The sequence below is a fragment of the Neophocaena asiaeorientalis genome, unplaced genomic scaffold (assembly GCF_003031525.2).
Source record: "Neophocaena asiaeorientalis asiaeorientalis breed wild unplaced genomic scaffold, Neophocaena_asiaeorientalis_V1.1 scaffold150, whole genome shotgun sequence".
Taxonomy (NCBI): Eukaryota; Metazoa; Chordata; class Mammalia; order Artiodactyla; family Phocoenidae; genus Neophocaena; species Neophocaena asiaeorientalis.
In genome coordinates, this window is record NW_020176571.1 from 13,934,076 (window position 1) to 13,951,600 (window position 17,525).

The 17,525-nt window shown below is 36.1% G+C and overlaps 1 protein-coding gene across 2 annotated transcripts in view; it reads left to right on the forward strand.

Moving 5' to 3' along the window:
• The window catches only part of PIK3C2G (phosphatidylinositol-4-phosphate 3-kinase catalytic subunit type 2 gamma), a 335,075-nt gene that overhangs the window by 221,788 nt on the left and 95,762 nt on the right, over positions 1-17,525 (forward strand). For both annotated transcript variants that reach the window (XM_024733232.1, XM_024733233.1), the window contains one exon: positions 1,253-1,362. In XM_024733232.1, coding sequence (XP_024589000.1) covers positions 1,253-1,362 — 110 coding nt within the window. The remainder of the gene's footprint in view (positions 1-1,252; positions 1,363-17,525) is intronic.

Sequence of the window (17,525 nt, forward strand, 5' to 3'; positions counted from 1 at the left end):
TGATGATCTTTCTTGAACACAATTCATTCTTTTAATGCTCATTTTAAAACACTAAAAGAACTTTCCTTGCCATTGGGACAAAGTACAAAACCTTTCCGATTGCTAAAACATCCTGCACTACTTGTCTTTTTGGCCCCATCTCTTGTCGCTCACCCACAGGATACCCAATGTTCCAGAAAGCTATCCTGGATCTCTTCTGCAAACAAATGGAAGGTATCTTGCTCTCCTCTGTCCACCTATATATGCTATCCCCTCAGTCTGGGTGGGAAGAGTAGGAAAGGAAAACAGTTTCAAACCCATTTTTCTCACTTGAACTTCATTAAGTCAATCACAACTTCACCCATCCTCCATTGCTGTATTCTCAGTTTATCTATTATTTTTACAATCAACAGCATTGTTCTTAACTTCCCACTGCTGTAAAAGTGCCTCTGTTCCCAGAGTAGGAAATAATTTATTTTAGTCATGAGATACACTGATGATATTCTTCTTTTTTTTCTCAGAGTTCAAATTTATATCAGAAAGATCTATTTTTTTCCTAAGATGTTTGCCTATCACTAAAGAGAATGTTATCCCTTCAATCTACACTGTAATTTAAGCGAAGTATTTTTCCAAAGTTTGGCAGAAAAAATACCTGAGCCTTTGTACAATTTAATCTTTAATTGTTTCATTGTTTTAATAACTTTTAGTAAATTCAGTCACCGCTTAACTAGGGAAAATTGTGTTCTTGTAGTATGAGTCATAGGGTCATGAAAGAACATAAGAATAAAAAGCAAAGGAATGGCACCTAAGATTAAGAACCAGAAAGATGAGTTTCATTTTCTGTCTTTACACACCATTTGACCTGGACACTTCACTTACAGGTTTTAGGGCATTAAGTTTTTCTTCTTGAAAATAGGTATTGTGATATAATTTTTGTGTTATAATGTATATGTATAGAGCTCTTTCTTAGTCATTAGCATTTGATTCTCCCAGAACATGTTGGATATTTTTTTTTTGGATATTTTTATATCCACTTTAAAAATGTGAAAATAGAGGTCCAAACAGGTTAAGAGACTTTTTCAAGATCATTTAGATTTTAAATGATGGGTCCAGAAATTCTGACATTAGAGCTCTTATTATTTCTATTTTCCCATGCTGAATATGTCTCTTCAATAAGAAGACAAGATGGAGATTTGATTTACATTTATTCTGAGGTTTTTTGTTTCTGTTTCATTTATCTTGTTTTGTTTGTGTGTTTGCTTGTGTTGCTAAGATGCTACATGCAGGATTGCCTGAGCTAAGTGGAATCCAAGACCTGAAATATGTGTATAGTAACCTTCGTCCACAAGACACAGACCTGGAAGCGACAAGTCATTTTACCAAGTAAGATTAGCAGTGAATGTGTGAGTATGCATGAATACAGACACATGTTTCACATTTGATATGATTTTAGGGTGAACAGTCATTGGTATGAAGCTGTCATTTCTACAACAAGTTTGTGTCTTTTTCCCAAGGGATAGAAAAGCAGCAATGTGAATGTCTAGCAGAAGGCCTGAGTCATTGTTTCTGTAGCAAGCTATTGTTTGCTAAGCAGCCTCTTCATATAATACGTTACTCAATAAGAGGTCATTGAAAAGAGCAAGAGTTGACATAAATAAATTGGTTGTTCTACTTGAACTATGTCCAGAAAAACAATTTGGAAAAAAGAGATTTATGATGAGATATGGACTCACTAATTTCACTTTTGTTTCTGAAATTCTCACTAATTTCATCTCTATGATGATAGAAATATTGGAATATTTGGTGACTATCTTCTATTTTTAATACAGTTTTTATTAAGCAAGTCTGGGGCAACACTAGCGTACATCAAGTTCAGAGTCTGGGCACAGCACAGTGATGGTCAGTTAGACTCAAAATTATTGTCAGAAGGGTGGTGCATTTTATAATATAAGATTCTTTAGAACTTCAGTTTTTGAATGGATAACATAATTGCTAGCAAATTTTAGGTGCTCAATAAATGTTAGCTGTAATTATTATCCTAGTAAATATTTTAAGTAGAGAAATACAGTGCTCTTTCCTATAATTTATTGATATTGAAACTTATTTGAGTCTAATTTTTAATTTTTCTAATATTTTCAACTGGAAATTTGGAAACACAAATTATATTTTTTAATAGATATATGCTCTGTCCTTTTGAAGAAAACAGTACTTATAGTTCCCACACAGGTATTACTTTTCTCTCCTTTTTCCAGAATGTATAGTGCAGAATCTCTCTCCATTCCAGGGGTGTCAGGGGAGTTCATGGGGATGCATGTCCTAAACACTTGGAGAATTTCACTTTTGCCAGGAATCTCTGTTTCATGAACTTGAATGTATAGGCTGCTCTTGTGGTTGAGTAGAAGCAATATGACAGAATCACAGAATATTAGAGCTGGAAGAGCCCTTATAGTAAACTTATTCTGACAGTAAATATGCAAACTAGAAAACCGAGATCCAAAGAAGTAAGAGGCTTGCCCACGATTAAAAGAAGTAGTAAGAAATAGAGCTAGGACTAGGGCCCAAAGCTAAGACTTTGATCCCATGCTGTAGGGTTTTTCAACATTTACCATTGGAAAGTATATATGATTAAGGAAATCCAGGCAGAGCCCCTGCCAAAAATATTCCTTCCTGCTATCTGGTTTGCTTCTGAAATTCTACCGTTAGAAATTCTTTTGGTGAGTCTGGTAGGTTTTTTGAGTCTTGAAAATGCCCTTTACTAGTAAAGTTACCTCTGAAAGAAGCTTTTGTTTATATCCACTTAGAAAACTACAAATATTAGTTGACAACTGTCTGTGGCCAAAGACACTCGCTTGAAGGCTGGCAGAGGTGTTTCAGATCTTTGGTTTCAAGGATGAGGGACTCTCAAGTTGCCTCAACTAATGGGGACAAGGGACTTGCGTGAGAAATCCCAAGGAAGGGCTGACAGCCTACCTCAGGAAAAGCAGAAGGACATCTCTCACAGAGCCTGGAAGGTCCTTCGGAGTTCAAGAGAGCTCTGGGGATCTCATGAGTAGGAATCAGCCTTTCAGTCTAGCTGCCATCCCTTGTCCAGTTAACTATACCTGAGGTGGGTGGGTTAACATGGTACCAAAAATAGTCCCCTCAGGCTATCCCATCAGGGTCTGACCAGGGTGCCTTTTTTTAAAGTGGGCGGCAGTAAGGCAGGCACAATTATTGACATGTCATTGAGACAGGGTGGGGAGATAGGGGAGGAGCATAGCGAGGGCCAGGAAAGATGGAGGTTGAAAACATGATTGGGCTGCAACCTGTGTTTGATATGTCATTGCTTGGACAAAGCAGTTATAGTGCTGCAGTTCACAAATTAAAACGAAGGAAAAAACTGTATATTGGATGAAAAAAGCTCTTTCAGGCCACGGCCACAGGAAAAAGGTAAATAGGCTTTATTTGTCTGCCAGAGTCCCATCCCTCCACATCCTCCAACTTCATCTGACACACTCAGATCTGTAAGGGGCAGAATCTTAGAGATGGGTGAGCTTGCCTCTGTCGACTCATGCTTCCCTTCCTGTTCAAGAGGATGTGAACTAATACAGGAAGTAGATCTGAAGCCAGTAACTTCCTAGCAGTGAGTTAGACCTCATTATTCTGCCTGCATATCTCTGCCAGGCTAATTTTCTTACTTTCAGATGTTATGTAGTATGTTCTGTTAATTAAACTTCTTTCTACAACTTTATGGTAAATAACTTGTTCTCCATGGCAGACTTAAAAGGCATCTAGTCATCTAAACTAGGGCACGTCATTTCTCTTCAATAATTGACTTGCCATTTCTTACCTCTTACTTTTGAGGACCTTATAAATATGATTGTCTTTATCAAGGTTCATCCACACCACCTCTGTTATTCCCAGATGAATTCTTGTCAGGGTAGATCACGTTGTCCATATACATTCATTCCTGCTTTGTCTATTTAACTCACATGCATAGCCTCATCAAAAACGCTCCCTAAGAATCGTAAAATTACTAGAATAGAGGGGAGGATCTGATCTAACTTTCAGTCCTACCCATCCCTTGAGACTCTGGACCTCGTCCACAAAATCTTCTCAGATTATTCTGTTACCAACTACTCTTTTCTTCTTAATTCTACAGAACATGTATTATTTCATGATATGCTTCATTTATTACTGAATTACATACTGTGTAGTATATCACCTAAGTAAATATGCTTGTTGCTTATATCAGTATGTCCCAAGTAAAGCAGGGGACATATTCCCACTTCCCCACTTCCAAAAGTCCAAAAGTATCTGAATGTGAAACAAGTTCTAGTCCCTTAAAATATATTTAAAAGTTTAATTTAACAGAAAATACAATTTAAACATGAAACATTTAAGTGTATAGAAGTCATATAATGGCTAACATTTAATACAGCGCTTCTTATATTTCAAGCCTTACTCTAAGTACTTTTCATACAGTAACTTATTTAATCATCATAACAAGTCTATGAGATAGTATCACTTTTATCTACATTTTTAGATTAGGAAATTGAGACCCCAGAGAAATAAAATGATTTGCCAGAGGATACAACCGGCAGGAGACAAAGCCACAATTCGAATCCAGGAGTCATGCTCCAGAGTGTGGGGTCTTAAATTCTACCCTGTGTGCTCAAATCCACCCCTCCCATATGCAGGCTTCCGGGGATGTGCTGCTTCATAATTCAGACCACAGTTTTCTCAAGGTTCCTCAGAGCCCATGTTGGCTGCAGTTTCACCAAGGTGACCCTAATAACCTTCCTTGGGCACTAATCCTCATTTCTGAATATCCCGAGCCTTGGTGGACAGAGTCCCTTCCCAGAACTATTATCTCTGTGCTACCACCAAGTGTCCCCTGGGTGTTTGGTTCAGGATCTGCTATAACGACTGCCCTGGGAGACCCCCATGGGATAATTTGATTAATGATGCCAAGGCCGTCACCTTCTTCCTTTTTTCTGTTTTGGTCCATTACCAGGTGCCTTGAACCTCTCTATATTGTTTTCCACTTTTCTTCTCAGAGAAATCTCCCATGAGCCTCACCCTACCATTTATTTCTAAGAGCCTGTCTCAGTAGTATCTTTTATCCTAAAATCTCAATTATGTACCTTTATTTTTTAGATATGATTTAATATGTTTTGAGATTTCCTTTTCAACTCTTCTCCAAGTTCCTTGGTCAGCATATGTAGATCAAATGTTGAGGATCTTTTCTATCACACATTCCATCTAGCACTTTGAAGAACCTATTATCGAGGTTCAAGAAGGCTCAGTGGAATGTGACTATGATTCTTTACAATTTAAAAAAGTTACTTAAACTCTCTGTTATTTAGATATTTAAAATTCTAAAGAAAATTATACAATATTTCTTTTGTTAATACTTAAACAATGTATAGAGTGAATTTATAAAAGTAAGCTGCTGAATTTAAAATAATAAGGAAGCCTTAAAAATTATGTGCACTTGTTTACCTTTCTGTGTAAATAATACTGTTACCTTAAGCTATGTTCTCTGACATTATATGGATATCAAAACTTAAGGAAAAACTTGAAGTGTAGATGTCAGTGCACATAATTTACCAAAAAGAAATCAAGTTCATTAATGGATCCAACATTGGTCTTGGTGCTTCAATGAGTATCATTAACTCGGATATACTTTTGAGAGGCCCTGTATATTTAAATACATTGTTCTCTTTGTTCTGAAAAGCTAAAAGTGTTTCATGCCACTTTTTATTCGGATACTACTAAGATACAGATAAAAATAAGACGAAAATCCACCTACTCCCACCACTGCCACTAAGCTCACAGATCTGGGTCATGAATGACTAAGCCATCTGAGACACAGCATGTGTGGATGGATACCTTAAGTGCCCTAGTCCTGACCACAGCATTAGCATTAAGAGGCTGCCCCTCTTGACCCTGTTTGAGACTTGAAAGAAAGAAATGGCTTTTCCTGCCTCTCTGAGGGAGTCCTCTATTTATGAACAATACAGGATCTTACTTCACTCTTGGGTATTCACATTCTGGGTTAAGAGCTGATCATAAGAGTTTCAGAGGATGCTGTACTCTGCATGGCATTAAAAAATTATATTACAATGAATGGCATTTAGAGAAAAATGAAAATAAAATTGGTTTACTGGACACAAAGGTTTTTCACATCATTGCCAACTCCTCTCTCTGCTTCCCTTACTTTTTTTACTCCCCTTGCAGCTGCGTTCTGTTGAATAGAGTCAAGAAAGTATCATGACTCAGTCCCTGCAAATTGATATTCTCATGTAATATCTCTGCCGAGCCCACTGCTAGGCAACAAAGGCAACCATATATTAAAATGCCGTCCAAATGGGTTATTTCAGAATTTTCAGTCACTCTCACACCTTGGATTAGCTGTCTTTAGAAACGGATAACCTATTTCACAGACCAGACTCAGATCATTAAGCATAAATTTCCTGGCCTACCTCCCCTCCCACATGCAGATTATGCTTTTTACTTTAGCCATTTCCTCCTCCAGAAATGTGAGAAGAAATTTTCCATGTATTCCCATATATTCCATTTGGCCTGCCAGGCAGATTCTTTGGTTTAGTAAGTATAAGATCCCCTGCTCTTCAACTAAAGAGAAGAGCAGCTTGAAGGCAGCTTGAAGCAAAACAAAACTCCAAACTTCAGAATAACAAATTATTTGCATTAGTGAGGTATTTTGATAGCAAGAACTAGATTCTATCTGGTATACTTGGGGAAAAGGGTATACGTGGACTCAAACTCTAACCTAACAAATTCCGGAAACCAATATGGCCTGGGCAGTTTCTAAAGGAAATGAAGACCTTCTCCTCTGCTTATCTCTACCTATCATATTCTACTTCTTTTTGCCTACTGGCCAGTATTCTCTAATATAAATTCCAGAGAGAGACAGTCTAATTGACTTAGCTAGTTGCCTTTGACCCTACTGGACAGGGTCCTTCATGCCAAGCCATCATGAATTCTGTTGCCCATCCTTATTCTTAACATGGGCCACCCCTTCACAAAGAACAGCCTGGAGCTTCTTCTCTGAACTTTGAGCTTTAGAAAGAACAGTCTTAATTATGAGGGGCCACTGGGAAGAGCAGGCACAATGACTGTCCCAACAAGTACAACTGTGAAGCTGCTGAAAATGTTGATAGCATCCAGAAAGAGTGCTTCTGGACTTCACAAAGACAGGGGTCAGAGTCTCTGAGCCACCTAGAGTGTGCAGACACAATGCCAGAAATTCCCAGTTTTCCCTGCATTCCTTCTTGTTTATTTCTCGTGGCTATAGGGTGAGACAAGACTCTTTATGCTCAAATATCTCAAAATGTAATTCAGTGGCTTTCTATCTGGTTTCTCTTCAGAACTGAGAAACAGAATATAGGACAGGAATGCAGATCCCTGGGTTCTTTTATCATTAAAGTTTCTTGATTTTTTTTTAGTACTTTGCAAATTGTCATCTCATGGATTGTTGTAATTCCATAAATATGGGTCAAAGTTTTTCTTTGCCTTAGCTTAACTGTTGATACCTACAGAAATAAATACAAGAAAAAACAAACAAACAAAAAAAACAGAACCTAAAGGAACTAACAATCATGACGTCCAACTTTCCTTAAATGAAGAAAGCAGATTCAAAGAGAAAGTTAAAGTGACATTTCTCCTTTCGTTGTGATAGTTTCCCATTTAAAAAAATTTCATTATAAGCACTAATCTGAACTAAATTGACTTTTTAAACTATGTTTTTCAAACTGCAGCTTTGACAGCTTTTTACAATACATCAATAAAATAAGGTAGCTTTTGGAGGGAGGGGAGGATAAAAGCCTGGAATGTCATTTCACTGGCATAGTACTTATATGTACTTACAGTAAGACCAGCCCATCAATATTTCCCTAGTTTCTTTATTCCACTTGCTCTGATTTGGCTAAATTTTGTAAGGAGCCTCCATAAGAAAGTGTAGGAATTACTTATTGTATTCAAAGCCATGGAGCCTGGAATTCTTGTTTGTATGTAGTTAGGGGCCTGTGATGACATTTGCATAAGACTTGCTGACCTTGTAGATAAATATGAAGACTTGAAACTTCAACTTGGAAAACAGCAAAATCTTTCATTTTTTAAGCCAAATTCTAAACTATGAAGCAGGATAAAAAGTGAAATGAAAAGAGAAAAAGGTAAGAAACTCTAAAATTGCCTCTTGTTTTAATCCCTAACATCTCTTTCAAAAGGATTTGAAAGAGGATTTCAAAAGAGTTTACCACAAGTCATTTTCCACAGAACCATAAATCTGTACATGTGTTTTCCTTTGTATCTCTCTATCTGTAGTTTACTACCTTTGGGGCTCATATATATATTCATTTTTTTACTTATTTGGTAGTAAGCTTTCTGAAATAATATTTGCATAATATTATTCTATTTCTAATAACTTTTTATATGTTACTTCCTTTGATTCTATCGATAATCCCAGGGAATGGCATGGTCTAGTCATCAACTATGTTTCCTAGATGAAACGATTGAAAGGTAATTGAATTTCTTGGATCACGGGCAGAACTGATGAGTTCAAAAGAAAACAAAATTGATTTCTTGCATAATGGGTGCTCTTCCCAGGACCCTAAACAAAATCATATGGAAAAAAAAAGTCCTACATACAAAACTCATAATCTCAGATAATATAGATGTTCTTTAACTGTAGTGTCTTTGGATTAGTTGAAAGAAAATAGTAAAAAAAATCTAAATGCTTAAAGTTGTGTTTCCCAAATTAGGGTACCATGCCATTAAAGCTACAAGGATTAACATGAGATACCTTTTTTAGTATCTATTTTATTTAAAAGGTTAGAACATGAAGCTTAAATTTTTGTCTTCACACAAATGTACATACATGTTACATAAATATTCAACCAAATTTATCAAGTGCTCTCTTTTCCTTGAATTTTTTTAAATAAAAGTGCATAGAGAGGAACTTTTTAAAAAATTGTGTACCAAGACTGCATCAGCAATGATTATTCATTGAATTCATTTAAAATGTTAATTTTTTGGTTAAAAAATATTTTGAGTACTTCTGAATACTTATTGGTCCAATATAAATTTGTAACAAAATAGGAATTATCTTGATAGCATATTTTATTGGTTTAGCTATGAGAAAGTGCTGGTCAGATATATTATACATTACAAATTCAACACTGAACCATTATTTTTCTTCATGGAATAAAAGAAATTATGACAAAGTTGTATTAATTCACTGTTCCCTCTGAATAGTTAAGAATGACTCTCAGAGCTAGACACTCAGTAACTCCAATACAAAAAAGAAAAGGAAAAGGAATGGGGCTTCCCTGGTGGTGCAGTGGTTGAGAGTCTGCCTGCCTATGCAGGGGACACAGGTTCGTGACCCGGTCTGGGAAGATCCCACATGCTAGGCCCATGAGCCATGGCCGCTGAGCCTGCGCGTCCGGAGCCTGTGCTCCGCAATGGGAGAGGCCACAACAGTGAGAGGCCCGCGTACCGCAAAAAAAAAAAAAAAAGTAATGTCTTCTTTACATGTGCCAAAATCACTGCAGCAAAAATGAAGTTTGAGAGTTAGATGAAGAAATTTGTTCATGGGGAGTGTGAGTCTCTTGAAACTCTTCTATTTATATATGATAAAATTACAGTGTCAGTGGTAAAATAAGAACATTCTCATGCAAATTCTTTCACAGAAAAAGTCACTTGAGAAATATTTCCCTGCGACTCTTAAAGAGACTGACCAGTGAAATAGGTCAGTGTTCTATCAAACCACAAAATGATGTCAACGACTTCAGCAATAGAAATATGCTCTTGTTGAAATTCCTGTCAAGGGTTGCCCGAGAACCTTCTCTTGATCGCCACTCCACACATTTAGGCATCTCTCTTCAATGGTTACTCTGATGTAGCTCGTGAAGCAGTTAGAAACGTTTGCCAATTATACTCTAAAAAAGGTGTTAAAAAATAAAAGGATAAGAAACATTTGCCATTTGTAGTCGCATATTAATATAAATGTGAGTTCAAAAAATATAATATCTAACCTGAGGAAACAAATCTGCCTATAGGCTAAACCTGATGTGAAAGATTCGACCCTCTGGATTTAACCCAGTTTTCTGAGACTGATAAACTCCATTGCCCATTCACACACACATAGCTAGGAAACCTATTAGTTAGCAGTTGTTTCTGATGATAAGCAATTTAAAATATTTGTATCCTATAAAAAGGTACATCTGTTCTGAAGTAGAATAGAATTTGTACACATGTTTAAGATGGGACCTATGGCTTAAGAAATTTTATCTTAATGTATGCCCCTTTGGACTGTGTTCCCTAGATGCCAGAAATACTGTTAATTATTTTTTTTTCTGTCTAAGGGTTATTCCTATGTAAAAATTAAAGGATCGTTGTTTTAGTGCCTTTGTACCACCTGGGAATTCCACACTCACTTATTGGCTTATTTCTCACTTACAGACAAAGTTGGAAGACTGTTCATTATAAATAATCCACAATGAGAGCAAAGACTTTCTAAATGTGTTAGAATTTTTCCTTGCTACTTTCTAAATGATGTCACCTTTGGTATGCATTTAACTTCTCCAGGTCTTTTTCTTATCTTTTGCCAAAATAATTTTACTGCTCACCTCTAAGGATGAAAAGATTAACATAAGGCATTTAGTGCAGTGCCTGCCAAAGGGTATATACTCCCTGAGGGCAGAAATCTGATTTCTCTCCTTCACCTCTATGTACTAGTACAAAGAACAGTGCCTAGCAGGAAGTTAGAAGTGTTTATCAAGACTGCCCCGGGGATTTCCTTAGGAAATTTGCGAACTGAATCCTTCTAGATGCTGCTTTGGATTTATAACATAAGGATACTCCAAAGCATAATCCGGCTGAAGCTGCCATTAAAATAGATAAATCAGAGAGCTGCCACTTGGATAAATCAGATCCTGGTAGAGGCCTGAAACTTACAGCTCTCAGGTCCCCAGTCCTAAATTGGGTCGTATTTAACAACATTATTTTATCTGACCTGTTAAATCTGCCACTTGAGAAACTAGAGATGCATTTAGATGAAATTCTGCATTAAAACTCTAAGTTTATCGTAAAAGTTCATCCTTCATCTCCAGTCTTCTTGCATCTTAACTGCTGGGCGATGTAAGAATAAGGCCTAGACATAGTTGAGATTATGTGAGTGTGAGTACATCAGATCTTAAGATTTATGGTTCATAAGCCTACCTTCATGAAAAGTGAGTACATGCTATCATCGTAGAGCTTTCCACCTCAACACATAAAATATGCTCAGTAACTATTTGTTGAAAGAGTGAGAGAATGGTAGGGTCTCTGTAAATCATGATTAGTATTATACTCTTACTGCTATTATTACCTTCATGTCTTTGAACTACTGATGAAGAAAGAAATGAATGTTTTATACTGCACTACGTACCCATAAATTCATAAAGTCAAAGGACATCTTTAAAAATAATGAACACTGTGGAAATGAATAATGATCAGGGTCATATTTTAACCTTCTTAGGAAATTTTGTCCAATATTGATGTATAATAATGGAAAAATTTGGATTTTTTTTAAGTCCAATACCAGAACAAGATAAATGGGCTTGAAGTTTTATAAAAATGAGGGGGAAATTATTAAACATTATTGAACTACATTTTTAACTTTGAGGACATGGCTGATTTGTTGTAAAGAAGGCATTGCTTGGTAACTTTGATAGATGCCAACCAAGAAAAGCAGTGTTTGATTACGTTCAACATCTGTTCCTCATGGAAATATTTTAGTAAGCTCAGAATAGAAGGAAACTTAGATAAACATACTTTTTTAAGTGAAAAATTATAAGCATTCCCATTAATGTCAGGAAAAATATAATAATGCCTCTATCTTTTTAGTACAGCTCTATATTTAAGCTTTGTTATATTGTTATTTTCCACTTGAATAAGAAAACAAACAGTTCCATATAATTTTTTAAATTTTTTGAAATAAGAATTTAGTACTGTAAGTGGTTACAAGATAAACATTCAAGACTGAGTAATGAAAAAATTAGAAAGGGAATATTATATGATCGCCTAAATAGATACAGAAAATTCAGTTATTAAAATTTAGAATCACTCATTATTTTAAAACTCTCTAGAAATAGAAAGGAATATCCTTAAACATGTAGCTAAAAACCTACAGAAAACATTATACTTAGTGGTAAAACATTAAAAGCTTTTCCTCTGTAATCAAACAGACGAAAAATGCCTGCTATCACCACTTCCATTTAACATTGAACTGGAGGTCTTAGCAATGCAAAGGGTGACAGAAAACTCTGTCATTATTTGCAGATAACATGACTGTGTCCATGCAAATTTCAAAAGAATATACAGTGTATTGTTAGAATTAATGACTTAAAAATCTACTCATATATTAACAAATCTTAGTTAAAATAAAATTTAGAAAAAGCTAGAATTTACAATCCACAATAAATCCAACAAAATATATGGAAAACAGCCACAGAAAAAAATTCTAAAATTATACAGAAAGATGTAAAATAAGACCCAACTAAATGGAGAAATATGCCATGTTTAGTGGTTGCGTGTCTCAATACTGCAGAGATGTTGATTCTCCCCAAATTAATTTATAGTTTAATGAAATGTCTTACAAATCCTCACTCATTTATTTTATGTATTGGTAAGCTTGATAAGGTGATTCTAAAATATATTCGGGAGGTCAAAGGACCTAAAATCATGAAAAAAAACACCTGAAAAAGAACAAGGTAAAAGAAATTTCAAGATTTATTATAAGTTCTTGCTATTTAAGAAAGTGTTGTATTAACACAGAGATAGACAAATTGAAGAGTACAACAGAACGAAGAGGCCAGAAACAAGCCTATGTTTATACATACCCTTGGTACTGGACAAAGTTGAATCAGTAAGGAAAGAATGGTCTTTGCAATGAAAAAACAAAATTGGTTAAATTAATGATTGTACCTCTATAAATCCAGATAGATCATTTAAAAAAAATAAGTTAACTCTGTTTTCTGAAGTAGATTGTTCATTCAACATATATTTTGGGGCCACTTACTATGCATGAGTTACTATAAAGTTTTTCTTCCAGAACATATTACTAAGTTAAAAAAGCAAATTACAACATTTCATGTAACTGTTTTTTGAATCCTGTCTTTTTTACTTCCATCTCACACAACTTCGAAATTCTTACAAAATCATGCTCCCTTTATCTGTCTGTTTCCCTTCTTCCACTCCTCACTCTGTCAGCCACTCTGCTGTTCTTTGCTGTCTGTTAATCACCAGTCATCCATCTACCTCTGAGCTTCTGGATGAGCTGTTGTTTCTGCTTAGAATTTCCTCTATCAGAAATTTCCATGGCCTATGCTCTTGGCAAATTAAGTTTTTTGTCAAATCATTCAACTCATCATTTTAGTGAGACTATCCCTGACCATCCTACTTAAAATTGCAACACTGTTCCCTACCCCATATTCCCTCTCCCCAATTTCTATTTTAGTTTCCTCTATGTTATATATTTCTTTCTCAAATCCTATATTTTTACATGTTTATTTCATCATGGTCTGAATTCCACATTATATAATCTCTCTAAGGGGACACATTTCTGTCTGTTTTTGTTTTCATTGCTACATCCCAACATGCACCTGGCATGTAACAGGAGTAAGAATAGTGTGTCTGGCTGTGTGTCTGTTGGTTTGTGCAAGTGTATAGAGAAAGCTCAAAAGAATACTACCAGATTGTTCATAGTAGTTATTTTGGGGGAGGAGAGTGACAACGGAAGATGGATGAAGGGAACTTTTCACATTTTACTTAATATTTTACTGTATGGCTTGAATTATATATTATTTTTTTAAAATCAAGTTTTTTAGTGTCCATGGAACTTCTTCCATAAAACAGATCAAACAGGGTAGCAAAACCCCAAAACTACAGGCAACATCTACAACAAAACTAAGTAACAAGGTATTCCTAAGAATCCTAAAATACAAGCAGATGGGGCAAATCAAGTTACAATTATTTTGTAACAGCATCTTATGGGAGGAAGCTAAGGAAGCAACATGTTATCTGATTGACCTGAGAACAGGACTCCACAGAGCCCACAGGTACTCACTGGAAACCTGAGCGGGCCCATTTGATAAGCTGTTTAGCAGCTGAAACTGGGAAGGATTTTTACACACTTCAATTCACAAGGAAGGGCAAAGGTTCCATGGCAAATCTGAAAAGGTTGAAGAAGTCTATAAACTCTCAAAGGTACCTGGTGATTCCTCCCTAGAAATAGTCCTATGCTGAAGAGAAACTGCTGGAACTATAATCCAAATGAAAGGAGAAAGATCATAGGAGCAAAGGAAAACCACAATCCAGAAAAAAATTGGGGGCAAAGAGAGAAGCCAAAGAGGAATATCTCAGAAAGTATGAAACAGTGTTTTTACCACTGTGATAGCAACAGAAAAGAAAGCTTCAGACCCTTGAAAAGCCTCTACTCCTTCCTGAAAGTTTAATTTTATATTAAAATGAGTAAGCAAAATGGATCATATCTGAATGTCATACAGAATTATAATTTTTAAAAAGAAATAAGATGCAAAATAAAATCTCTTCAATGAAAATATGCCAGAAAGACATTCCTAACAAGGGATAAACTGTATCCTTACATTACAAATTGATCTAAAAGAAATTAAGAAAATAATAAAATATGCTGGAACAATATAGATTACAGTTAGAGAAAACTCAGAAATGAAGTGATTGAACCCCCCAAAAATTAGAAAATAAAAGAAAGAATACTTTTAAAAATAGTAAACTACAAAGAACACAGAAGAAAATAAAAACAGCACAATAGATAATACCTCCAGAGAAAAAAAGATGAAAAAAACAAAGGAGGACCTTTAAAACAAAAAGAAATGAAGTCAATAAATATCCAGTATACATATAATTAACTTCCTGAAAAATAAAACCAAAGTAATATATCAAAAAAATATCAAGAAAGCCTAAAGTTCAGCATGTGCTATCAGCCATGTGGCTGACAAGGTCTTGGTGCTCTGGCTAGGTGTCAGGCCTGTGCCTCTGAAGCAGGAGAGCCAAGTTCAGGACATTGGTCCACCAGAGACCTCCCAGCTCCATGTAATATCAAACAGCGAAAGATCTTGCAGAGATCTCCATCTGAATGCTAAGACGCAGCTCCGCTCAATGACCAGCAAGCTACAGCGCTGGACACCTTATGACAAACAACAAGCAAGACAGGAACACAGCCCCACCCATTAGCAGAGAGGCTTCCTAAAATCATAATAAGTTCACAGACACCCCAAAACACACTGCTGGACGTGGTCCTGCCAACCAGAAAGACAAGATCCAGCCTCATCCACCAGAGCACAGGCACCAGTCCCCTCCACCAGGAAGCCTACACAACCCACTGAACAAACCTTAGCCACTGAGAGCAGACACCAAAAACAACAGGAACTAAGAACCTGCAACCTGCGAAAAGGAGACGCCAGATACAGTAAGTTAAGCAAAATGAGAAGACAGAGAAACACACAGCAGATGAAGGAGCAAGGTAAAAACCCAGCAGACCAAATAAATGAAGAGGAAATAGTCAGTCTACCTGAAAAAGAATTCAGAGTAATGATAGTAAAGATATCCAAAATCTTGGAAATATAATGGAGAAAATACAAGAAACGTTTAATAAGGACTTAGAAGAACTAAAGAGTAAACAAACAATGATGAACAACACAATAAATGAAATTTAAAATTCTCCAGAAGGAATCAATAGCAGAATAACTGAGGCAGAAGAAGGAATAAGTGATCTGGAAGATAAAACAGTGGAAATAACTGCTGCAGAGCAGAGCAAAGAAAAAAGAATAAAAAGATTGAAGACAGTCTCAGAGACCACTGGGACAACATTAATGCACCAGCATTCGAAATATAGGGGTCCCAGAAGAAGAAGAGAAAAAGAAAGGGACTGAGAAAATATTTGAAGAGATTATAGTTGAAAACTTCCCTAATATGGGAAAGGAAATAGTCAAGCAAGTCCAGGAAGCACAGAGAGTCCCATACAGTATAAATCCAAGGAGAAACATGCAAGACACGTATTAATCAAACTATCGAAAATTAAATATAAAGAAAAAATATTAAAAGCAGCAAGGAACAAACAACATTCAAGGGAATCCACAAAAGGTTAACACCTGTTCAGCAGAAACTCTGCAAGGAAGAATGGAGTGGCGGGACATATTTAAAGTGATGAAAGGGAAAAACCTACAGCCAAGATTACTCTACCCAGCAAGGATCTCATTTACATCCAACAGAGAAATTAAAACGTTTACACACAAGCAAAAGCTAAGAGAATTCACACCACCAAACCAGCTTTACAACAAATGCTAAAGGAACATCTCTAGGCAGGAAATGCAAGAGAAGGAAAAGACCTGCAATAACAAACCCAAAACGATTAAGAAAATGGTAATAGGAACATACATATTGATAACTACCTTAAATATAAATGGATTAAATGCTCTCTCCAAAAGACATAGGTGGGTAGAATGGATATAAAAACAAGACCCATGTATATGTTGTCTACAAGAAACCTACTTCAGACCTTGAGACACATACAGAATGAAAGTGAGAGGATGGAAATGGATATTCCATGCAGATGGAAATCAAAAGAAAGCTGAGGTAGCAATTCTCACATCAGACAACACAGACTTTAAAATAAAGACTATTACAAGAGGCAAACGAAGGACACTACATAGTGATCAAGGGATGAATCCAAGAAGAAGATATAACAATTGTAAATACTTATGCACTCAACATAAGAGCACCTCAATACAAAATATATATACAGCTCATGCAGATCAATATTAAAAAAACAAACAACCCAATCAAAAAGTGGGCAGAAGACCTAAATAGACATTTCTCCAAAGAAGACATACAGATGGCCAAGAAGCACATGAAAAGCTGCTCAACATCACTAATTATTAGAGAAATGCAAATCAAAACTACAATGAGGTATCACCTCACACCAGTGAGAATGGGCATGATCAGAAAATCTGCAAGCAACAAACGCTGGAGAGGATGTGGAGAAAAGGGAACCCTCTTGCACTGTTGGTGGGAATGTAAATTGATACAGCCACTATGGAGAACAGTATGGAGGTTCCTTAATTACCATATGATCCAGCAATCCCACTACTGAGCATGTACCCAGAGGAAACCATAATTCAAAAAGACACATGCACCCCAATGTTCATTGCAGCACTATTTACAATATCCAGGTCATGGAAGCAACCTAAATGCCCATTAACAGACAAATGGATAAAAAAGTTGTGGTATATATATATAATGGAAGACTTGTCAGCCATAAAAAGGAACCAAATTGGGACATCTGTTGAGACGTGGATGGATCTAGAGACTGTCATACAGAGTGAAGTTAAGTCAGAAAGAGAAAAACAAATATCGTATATTAATGCATATATGTGGATTCTAAAAAAATGGTACAGATGAACCTGTTTGCAGGGCAGAAATCGAGACAGATGTAGAGAACAAATGTATGGGCACCAAGGGGG